Source organism: Coregonus lavaretus (assembly GCF_964263955.1).
Source record: "Coregonus lavaretus genome assembly, chromosome: 25".
Lineage (NCBI taxonomy): Eukaryota > Metazoa > Chordata > Actinopteri > Salmoniformes > Salmonidae > Coregonus > Coregonus lavaretus.
Genome location: NC_140012.1, coordinates 40,581,644 through 40,592,675, shown reverse-complemented (window position 1 = coordinate 40,592,675; position 11,032 = coordinate 40,581,644). Strand labels below are relative to the sequence as shown.

The 11,032-nt window shown below is 46.2% G+C and overlaps 1 protein-coding gene across 1 annotated transcript in view; it reads left to right on the top strand.

Moving 5' to 3' along the window:
* The window catches only part of LOC311100914 (RNA binding protein fox-1 homolog 3-like), a gene marked incomplete at both ends in the record, with an annotated part of 10,805 nt that extends 2,353 nt beyond the window's left edge, over window positions 1–8,452 (top strand). The window contains 3 exons of the mRNA XM_084141898.1: window positions 554–618; window positions 5,083–5,161; window positions 8,408–8,452. Of these exons, the coding sequence (XP_083998024.1) occupies window positions 554–618; window positions 5,083–5,161; window positions 8,408–8,452 (189 nt within the window). The remainder of the gene's footprint in view (window positions 1–553; window positions 619–5,082; window positions 5,162–8,407) is intronic.
* Window positions 8,453–11,032: the final 2,580 nt, after the last annotated feature.

The window sequence follows — 11,032 nt, the reverse complement described above, 5'->3', positions numbered from 1 at the left end:
CAGTCATCAAATATACTCACACACACCACACACGCGCACACACATACACAAACACACACAAACACACACACACACACGCACACACACACACATTGTCCACTCTCTAATGTTGAAACAGCTCACTCTGGCTCCGTGCCATAAGCCTCTCACCCGCCCCACACATTAATTACACCCTTGTTAATCACCATGGTGATACACACACACACACACACACACACACACATTCACCTGACACAAACACACAAACACCGCCCATCCTTCTCCATTCATTCACAATAATTGCTGCACAGACATTTTTCTCTCTCTCTCTCTCGTTCATAGATGTCATGTGTTTGTAGCATCGGAGCGCTACGCTGATTGTTGTGAGGGTTCATTCATGGAAGAAGATTACACCTTATTCAGTCAATGGTTGTTATTTTATATACGTCCCAAATGGCACACTGTTCCCTACATAGTGAAATATGGGTCCTGGTCAAAAGTAGTACACTTTATCGGGAACAGTGTGCCATTTGTCTGTCTATTCTCAGTAACAGTCTTCCTGTCATCTTCACAGGGGGGTTATGCAGCGTACAGATACGCCCAGCCAGCAGCCACGGCTGCAGCCGCATACAGCGACAGGTAACATACACACACACATTGCTCCCCTAACCCCAAATCTCCAGCCACTTGCCCCCCCCCCCCCCCCCAGATGGCCCAGCCTCCGGCCTCAGTGTTCCCAGGCACCGAGCTCTCCTCCCTGGGTTGGGAGGGTTGCGTGAGAGCGTTGGGAGAACTAATCTGGGGGGAAGATTGAGCGTGTCAGGTCTGATAAGGGGGCGGTGGCGTCGGGAGCCTGTAGGCCACAGATAATGTTAGATTTACGCTCCGCTGCCGGGGGAATTATGAACAGCAGAGCAGAGCAGGTGAAAGGCTGGCTGTGTCTCTCTCACTCCGCTGGAGTTATTTCATTCTATCATTCTATTCTCCTTCTCTTTTTTTCTCCTTCACTCGCTCGATCATTTCTTTCTCTCTTTTTCTCTCTCTCTCTTTTGCTGTCTGTATCGTTTCTGTCATCTTTCTATTCTTTCTCTTCTCCCTCAGTCTCACTTCCTTCTACCTCAGTCTCACTCCCTTCTCCCTCAGTCTCACTCCCTTCTCCCTCAGTCTCACTCCCTTCTCCCTCAGTCTCACTCCCTTCTCCCTCAGTCTCACTCCCTTCTCCCTCAGTCTCACTCCCTTCTCCCTCAGTCTATTTAAGCTCATGTGATTTAAAGTGAGTCAGTCAGTTCACTGAGGGATGGAGTGTTATTTATTGTTGTCTAAGAGGGCTTAGAGGTAGTGGATCAGTGTGGAACTGTGAGAATTGCTGCCTCTGCTTCCCCGGGGAACTCTTTCACACAGACACACAACCATGTCCTATCTGCTTCAGTCTTACTCACTCCACAGACAATCAGATGCATTGTTCTTGAGTGGTGCATGTCAACAGGAAGAACATGACAGCTGGCATAGTGGTAACATTACCTATTTACTGGTAATAGGATGTACACTACCATTCAAATGTTTGGACACACCTACTCATTCAAGTGTTTTTCTTTATTTTTACTATTTTTTACATTGTATAATAATAGTGAAGACATCAAAACTATGAAATAACACATCATGAATCATGTAGTAACCATTAAACAAATAAATATATTTTATAATTGAGATTCTTCAAATAGCCAACCTTTGCCTTGATGACAGCTTTGCACACGCTTGGCATTCTCTCAACCAGCTTCACCTGGAATGCTTTTCAAACAGTCTTGAAGGAGTTCCCACATATGCTGAGCACTTGTTGGCTGCTATTCCTTCACTCTGCCGTCCGACTCATCCCAAACCATCTCAATTGGGTTGTGGTCGGGGGATTGTGGAGGCCAGGTCATCTGATGCAGCACTCCATCACTCTCCTTCTTGGTAAAATAGCCCTTACACAGCCTGGAGGTGTTCTGGGTCATTGTCCTGTTGAAAAACAAATTATAGTCCCACTAAGCCCAAACCAGATGGGATGTCGTATCGCTACACATGCGGAGATCATCTGTTCACCAACACTACCAAAAATCTCCCATTTGGACTCCAGACCAAAGGACACATTTCCACTGGTCTAATGTCCATTGCTCGTGTTTCTTGGCCCAAGCAACTCTCTTATTATTATTGGTGTCCTTTAGTAGTGGTTTCTTTGCAGCAATTCGACCATGAAAGTCTGATTCACACAGTCTCCTCTGAACAGTTGATGTTGAGATGTGTCTGGATTTATTTGGGCTGCAATTTCTGAGGCTGGTAACTCTAATGAACTTATCCTCTGCAGCAGATGTATTCTGGCTCTTCCTTTCCTGTGGTGGTCCTCATGAGAGCCAGTTTCATCATATCTCTTGATGGTTTTTGCGACTGCACTTGAAGAAACGTTCAAAGTTCTTGAAATGTTCCGTATTGACTGACCTTCATGTCTTAAAGTAATGATGGACTGTCGTTTCCCTTTGCTTATTTGAGCTGTTCTTGCCATAATATGGACTTTGTCTTTTACCAAATAGGGCCATCTTCTGTATACCCCCCTACCTTGTCACAACACAACTGATTGGCTCAAACACATTAAAAAGGAAAGACATTCCACAAATTAACTGTTAAGAAGGCACACCTGTTAATTGAAATGCATTCCAGTTGACTACCTCATGAAGCTGGTTGGGAAAATGCCAAGAGTGTGCAAAGCTGTCATCAAGGCAAAGGGTGGCATTTGAAGAATCTCAAATATAAAATATATTTTGATTTGTTTAACACGTTTTTGGTTACTACATGATTCCATGTGTGTTATTTCATAGTTTGATGTCTTCACTATTATTCTACAAGGTAGAAAATAGTTATTTTTTAAATAAAGAAAAACCCTTGAATGAGTAGGTGTGTCCACACTTTTGACTGGTACTGTAGATTCCTCATCATACATTTTCACTCCTCCTTCTTCCATCCATCTATTCACATCTCCTCCCTCTCTTTCTTCCTCTCCTCCATCCCTCCTTTCCTTCGTCTCTTCTCTGCACTTTTTTCCGATGATGTCATGCTCCAACATTTCATTTTCCTACCCTGCTCTCTGATAGCCCAACCCTAGCCCTAACCCATACAGGGCCTTATCTGTGCCCTCCAGACCTCCGCTGGCATCCTTTGCTTTTGGAAGATGGCAAACAAACGAGGAAGCAGAGAGAGGGATGTGGAGGAGAGGAATAAATAAAGCGGTCGACGCGGCCCGCCTGGTCCCGTCTCAGAGAGAGAGGGGGATGAAAGGACGGATGGAGGGAGGGATGGTGGGATTAGTTCCGAGCTAGTGCTAGTGAATAGACAGGGAATAAGCCTTCAGAGACAGAGAAAGAGAGATACAGAAGGAATGAAGGGAGGAGACAGAGAGGAGAGGAGGACAGAGATAGATACAGGAGGAATGAAGGGAGGAGCCAGAGAGGAGAGTAGGGCAGAGAGAGATACAGGAGGAATGAAGGGAGGAGCCAGAGAGGAGAAGAGAGGAGGACAGAGAGAGATACAGGAGGAATGAAGGGAGGAGCCAGAGAGGAGAGGAGGACAGAGAGAGATACAGGAGGAATGAAGGGAGGAGCCAGAGAGGAAAAGAGAGGAGGACAGAGAGAGATACAGGAGGATGAAGGGAGGAGCCAGAGAGGAGAGGAGGAGAGGAGGACAGAGAGAGTTACAGGAGGAATGAAGGGAGGAGCCAGAGGGGAGAAGAGAGGAGGACAGAGAGAGATACAGGAGGAATGAAGGGAGGATCCAGAGAGGAGAGGAGGACAGAGAGAGATACAGGAGGAATTAAGGGAGGAGCCAGAGAGGAGAGGAGGACAGAGAGAGATACAGGAGGAATGAAGGGAGGAGCCAGAGAGGAGAAGAGAGGAGGACAGAAAGAGCAGGAAGAGGGCAGGGATGCCCCTAGAACAGACCTCACCTGGTCTCATCAGCTCCTTATTTAGTTCAGTTCATTATGTTTGTGCCTTGTGAGGTATTGTTCGTTTTCTGTAATGAATACTCAGGGAGAAAGTGTAGATTCACGAGCAGAGCGTGGCAGGTGTTTATTTCACCTTTGCAAAAGGCAGGAATCATGGTCACAGACAGGCAATGGTCATACACAGGTAGGCAAACAGGCAGGAGAATCAAAAACTAGGACTGAAGGCTATAACTGGTTCTCACAAATGGGCTAGGAAAAGGCTTAGTAGAGTCAAAACGAACAATACCTCACAAGGCACAAACAGAAAGAACTGAACTAAATAAGGAGCTGATGAGACCAGGTGAGTAACTAACACAGGTGAAATCAATGAACAAAAATGAAAGACAGGGCTACGTTCAAGCAAGAACACAAAGAAACAGGGCTACGTTCAAGAACACAAAGAAACAGGGCTACGTTCAAGAACACAAAGAAACAGGGCTACGTTCAAGAACACAAGGTTGACAAAGAAAATAAATACAGAACCTTACAGTCTCATTTCTCTCCCTCCCACCCTTTTCATCTTCCTGAATCCCTCTTTCTTTCTCATCCCTCTCTCCTTCTCTCCTCCCTCTGTCTGTCTGATTGGTTTAACATTTATCCGTCCTCCTCCCATTCCTCCATCCCTCTATACCAGAAGATAAAGCACTCGCTACATTTTCTCATGAATTGAAACGGGTAAAAACAAATCATTGCAATCACACACTCTCACCTTTACGATGTACATTTATAGCGAGAAATCGATTGCATTTCTCTCCCATAGGGCTGTCTGTAACGTGACGGAGAAATCTAGTCTCCGGACCCCAGAGCGTTAGTGTCATGCTCATTTTTGAACCGGCTCAACACTACTTATCTGTCATCAAAACTCTTAAGGGCCTCAATTTAATCAAACCTCATGTGCAGATGCTTCCTGTTTGGGGTTAGGTCCATTAGAATAAACAATTAATTAATTAGCATATTGAATGTGAATGAATATCCAGTTTTGTCTAACACAATAAACATGATGTAATTGATTAAACTGAATCCTGGACACACTTGACGTATGTAACCTAAGACGTGTTGTGAGACTACGGTGTGGTCTCTCTCCCATACAGTTACGGGAGAGTCTACGCCACAGCGGACCCGTATCACCACACGATTGGTCCAGCGGCCACGTACGGTGTGGGCACCATGGTGAGTCCTCTGTCCTCTTCTGGCGACAATGACCACTGCTTACTAAAACGTGTTCACGCTTAACACTGCATCCCACATGGCCCCCTCTATTCCCTATAGGGACTTGGTCAAAAGTAGTGCACTATATAGAGAATAGGATGCAGACTACTAGTCCAAGCACTGTAGAGAGTGTTGAAGATACATGAGATAAATACGAAGCATGACAAATGTGATATATTTATGATGTACGGATGCATATAAATGGAAGTAGAATGGACACTTGGGAGGAGAGTTGAAATGCTTTGATTTCAAAGAAGCAGCTGACTCTCTCACTGTGTGATTTTCTATGGGATATTTTCTATGTGAGATGTTCTACGTGAGATTTATCAGCTGTTGCCACTTCAGTAAATGAACCAGGGATGTTGTTGCCTTATTCTCTGACCCCATTTTCAATTTCATTGGCCTGAAGCTCTTCGCTTGAAATCCAAATGAGACCTGTACACCCTCCACTATCAGAGGGGTCTCCTAAATTTCCACAGGAGGAAATAGTTGATTGGTTAATGTTTGTTTTTAGCTAGCTTTTGCAGCTAACATCAAAGATGAAAAAAATAAAAATAACGAGAGACCCAAAATAAAAATTTTAATAAGAAAGAACAACTAGTTTTCTTTCGCAGGTGTGGGTAGGGACTTCTTCCAAAGATTAACGACCATCAAGCTCGCGCTGTGGCGTGCCGTGAGATATTAAAGAAATAACAAAAAACATGAAAGAAAAACATAAAGACGAAAAATAGAGACAGCCAAATGATACACATGGCACCCAGCTCCCCTTAGCTCTGTCGGAGAAGCTGATTCGTAGAGAGGTCTTGACTTAGACAGATGTGCAGGGTGTTGTGTGCAGACACGCGCGTGATGCCGGAAATCGCACCCCCCTTCCTTCTCCTGACCGAGCGATGCCCCCCCCCCGTGCAGCTGCTAGCTAAAAGCCTTCATTAATTATACAACCATTCTTTCTTCTTCATTTACTTAATTAAAACTGTGTTTTTTATTCCCTTATTCATTCTCTCCTTTTTTTCCTTCGAAATTGTCCTCCCTTTTTCTTAGCTACACGTACATTGCAGGTTTCTACCACCATCACTCCTAAACACGGCAAACTCAAAAAAATACAAATGTTATCCATACACTACTACAGTAAAAACGACAGTATGTTTGGAGAAAGATTGAGGGGCTGAATAGGAATAGAAGTGGGTGAGGTAAAGTATCAATCTGGGCCAAACACTAAGGGCTCAATTCACTGCGGATCGTTGAAATTCAGCGCTATAGAGCAATTAAAATGTAAAGGTAATTTTCTATTGAGCTGAGATGTTCAGTGTTTACCATAAATGCAGTCTCCGCAAACATGGGAACATTGCCTTTAATCCCTTGAATCGAGCCCTAAGGCAGAACAAGAAGTGACTAAATGCACAAGATGGCTAAATGAGGGCAGAGAGAGGGGTAGGGGGGACAGAGAGAGGGGTAGGGGGGACAGAGAGAGGGGTAGGGGGGACAGAGATGGGTGGGGGGGGGACAGAGGGGTAGGGGGGACAGAGAGAGGGGTAGGGGGGACAGAGAGAGGGGTAGGGGGGACAGAGAGAGGGGTAGGGGGGACAGAGAGAGGGGTAGGGGGGACAGAGAGAGGGGTAGGGGGGACAGAGAGAGGGGTAGGGGGGACGGAGAGAGGGGTAGGGGGGACAGAGAGAGGGGTAGGGGGGACAGAGAGAGGGGTAGGGGGGACAGAGATGGGTAGGGGGGGGCAGAGGGGTAGGGGGGACAGAGAGAGGGGTAGGGGGGACAGAGATTGGTGGGGGAGACAGACAGAGGGGTAGGGGGGACAGACAGAGGGGTAGGGGGGACAGAGAGAGGGGTAGGGGGGACAGAGAGAGGGGTAGGGGGGGCAGAGATGGGTGGGGGGGACAGACAGAGGGGTAGGGGAGACGGAGAGAGGGGTGGGGGGGACAGAGAGAGGGGTAGGGGGGACAGAGAGAGGGGACAGAGAGAGGGGTAGGGGGGACAGACAGAGGGGTAGGGGGGCAGAGAGAGGGGTGGGGGGGACAGACAGAGGGGTAGGGGGGACAGAGAGAGGGGTAGGGGGGACAGAGAGAGGGGTAGGGGGGACAGAGAGAGGGGTAGGGGGGACAGAGAGAGGGGTAGGGGGGGCAGAGAGAGGGGTAGAGGGGGACAGACATAGGGGTAGGGGGGCAGAGAGAGGGGTGGGGGGGGACAGAGGGGTAGGGAGGGCAGAGAGGGGGGTAGGGGGGGACAGACAGAGGGGTAGGGGGGACAGAGAGAGGGGTAGGGGGGGCAGAGAGAGGGGTAGGGGGGACAGAGAGAGGGGTAGAGGGGGACAGAGGGGTAGGGGGGGACAGAGGGGTAGTGGGCAGAGAGAGGGGTAGGGAGGGCAGAGGGGTAGTGGGCAGAGAGAGGGGTGGGGGGGGACAGAGGGGTAGTGGGCAGAGAGAGGGGTAGGGAGGGACAGAGGGGTAGGGGCAGAGAGAGGGGTGGGGGGGGACAGAGAGGTAGGGGGCAGAGAGAGGGGTGGGGGCAGAGAGAGGGGTAGTGGGGCAGAGAAAGGGGTAGGGAGGGCAGAGAGGGGGGTAGGGGGGGACAGGGTAGGGGGGGACAGAGGGGTGGGGGCAGAGAGAGGGGTAGTGGGGCAGAGAAAGGGGTAGGGCGGCAGAGAGTTGCGGGCAGAGAGAGTGGTGCGTGCTGGGTATAAATCGTGATCTGGACATGAAAGAGAATTAGCTACTGTATATCTGATTCAATGACCTATTTAGAGTTTGTAGTTCCAATTGAAGATTGGAGTCACTGCTTAGTTTGAATCTTATGGCAAATCACTTCTCAACTCCTTCCATTCCTTTCTCACAAACATAATGACACATTCATACTGTACGCACACAAACACATTCATTTCTAAGTCTCTAGCACACATCTCCTCTAAATTTCCAAGAACACTCCAACCATTGCAACAAAATAAAAAAGGGAAGAACGTTTTGTGGGGGAAAAAGAAGAAGCCAATATAATATTATATTGTGGCGTCTACGTGCTAGTTGGAACTAGGAAACTCGTAAATTTCCGACTTACTAACAGGTTGTAGTTATACACATGCCACGTTCAACCAGTTAGCAAGTCAGAAATTTCAGAGTTCCGACTACCACGTGAACGCGGCATATAAACCAAGCTTCCTACACTGAATACTGATTGGAGCTTTTTTCATCTTTGATGTTGCAGGCTAGCCTATACAGAGGAGGTTGCAGTCGCTTCACTCCGTACTAGAGCGAGAGAGAGGGACAAACGCCCCCCTCCTCCCTCCTTCCGCCCCCAGCAAAAAAAAAAAAAATACATCAAACTAAACGCCTCCTTCCTCTTCAATGGAAAACTAAAACTAGAACAAAACAACTCCAGGTCAACAAATCACATGACCCCCTTGTCAAGATTCTCAAGTTGATGTCTCCTTTTAAGAGTTTTATCTAACTATATGTCTGTCATCGATGTACTGTACATATTTTGGAAATGATGATGCTCTTTTTTTATTTCCTGTATTGATTTGAATGTATTGCTCTGGGTTGAGATTTATGGTTTCTGGAATGTGAGAAAGCAGGTGGTGCTTTCCAATAAAGCCAAAATATTGTCATTAATGTAACACCTTTAATGATTACAAATTATAATCTCATTAACAATAGTATTGCATAAATTGACAATAGGTTGACATTGTCTGTATAATGCCTTTATAATGGGAATCATGGCGAGGGAATTCACCAACGAAAAAACATAAATGCTGCAACTGTATATCCCTCTGTAAGTTTGTGCTCTCAAACTGGGCTCCTGTGGGACGGGTCTCTACCCTTAATGTTTCAATTAGTCATTTCCCCAATATACATTAAGCCCGCTAATGTTCAGCAATTCCCGTTTACTCAACACATTTCAAACTGGATTTTATTAAGTTAGTAAATGATAAAGGACATTTCATTTGGCACCCTATTCTATATTAAGTGCACTAGTTTTGACCAGTGACCAGGGCCCATAAGGATCTGGTCAAAAGTAGTGCACTATTTAGGGAATAGGGCCCAAGAGTAGGCTTCGTAGGCTAATGAGATAAACATAAATGCATTCAGCTAAAGGAGGTTGAAATGTGACAAAATTGCACAAAATGGCTGACAGGAAGTGATGTATCCTAGAATGATGTGTAGCAGGAAGAGAGGGGGGAGAAGGAGAGCTATGGCAGCCATTGTTGTATGGCCTGGGCAGCAGCAGCAGTGTGTCAGAGAGAGAGCATTGATTGTGGCACTGAGCCAAAGGCAGAAGGTATCCCATCTCCACAGAATGGCTTTCTACAAAATAAGCAATAATACTACAACGTTGCAACAGCAATTTCATTGGTCAGTTTTTCTTTTTAGAAAGAGAGTCATTACATACAGTATCTTCAATTCATATTCATTATATCAAATCAAATCAAATTGTATTTGTCACATACACGTGTTTAGCAGATGTTATTGCTGGTGTAGCGAAATGCTTGTGCTTCTACCTCCGACAGTGCAGTAATATCTCACAAGTAATATCTAACAATTTCACAACATATACCCAATACACACCAATCTAAGTAAGGAATGGACTTAAGAATATATACATATATGGACGAGCAATGATAGAGCGGCATGGACTAAGATACAGTAGAATATTATAGAATACAGTATATACATACAGTGAGGGGAAAAAGTATTTGATCCCCTGCTGATTTTGTACGTTTGCCCACTGACAAAGACATGATCAGTCTATAATTTTAATGGTAGGTTTATTTGAACTGTGAGAGACAGAATAACAACAAAAAAATCCAGAAAAACCCATGTCAAATTTTTTTTAAATTGATTTGCATTTTAATTAGGAAAATAAGTATTTGACCCCTCTGCAAAACATGACTTAGTACTTGGTGGCAAAACCCTTGTTGGCAATCACAGAGGTCAGACGTTTCTTGTAGTTGGCTACCAGGTTTGCACACATCTCAGGAGGTATTTTGTTCCACTCCTCTTTGCAGACCTTCTATAAGTCATTAAGGTTTCGAGGCTGACGTTTGGCAACTCGAACCTTCAGCTCCCTCCACATATTTTCTATGGGATTAAGGTCTGGAGACTGGCTAGGCCACTCCAGGTCCCTAATGTGCTTCTTCTTGAGCCACTCCTTTGTTGCCTTGGCCGTGTGTTTTGGGTCATTGTCATGCTGGAATACCCATCCACGACCCATTTTCAATGCCCTGGCTGAGGGAAGGAGGTTCTCACCCAAGATTTGACGGTACATGGCCCTGACCATCGTCCCTTTTGATGCGGTGAAGTTGTCCTGTCCCCTTAGCAGAAAAACACCCCCAAAGCATAATGTTTCCACCTCCATGTTTGACGGTGGGGATGGCGTTCTTGGGGTCATAGGCAGTATTCCTCCTCCTCCAAACACGGCGAATTGAGTTGATGCCAAAGAGCTCGATTTTGGTCTCATCTGACCACAACACTTTCACCCAGTTCTCCTCTGAATCATTCAGATGTTCATTGGCAAACTTCAGACGGCCCTGTATATGTGCTTTCTTGAGCAGGGGGACCTTGCGGGCGCTGCAGGATTTCAGTCCTTCACGGCGTAGTGTGTTACCAATTGTTCTCTTGGTGACTATGGTCCCAGCTGCCTTGAGATCATTGACAAGATCCTCCCATGTAGTTCTGGGCTGATTCCTCACCGTTCTCATGATCATTGCAACTCCACGAGGTGAGATCTTGCATGGAGCCCCAGGCCGAGGGAGATTGACAGTTATTTTGTGTTTCTTCCATTTGCGAATAATCGCATCAACTGTTGTCACCTTCTCACCAAGCTGCTTGG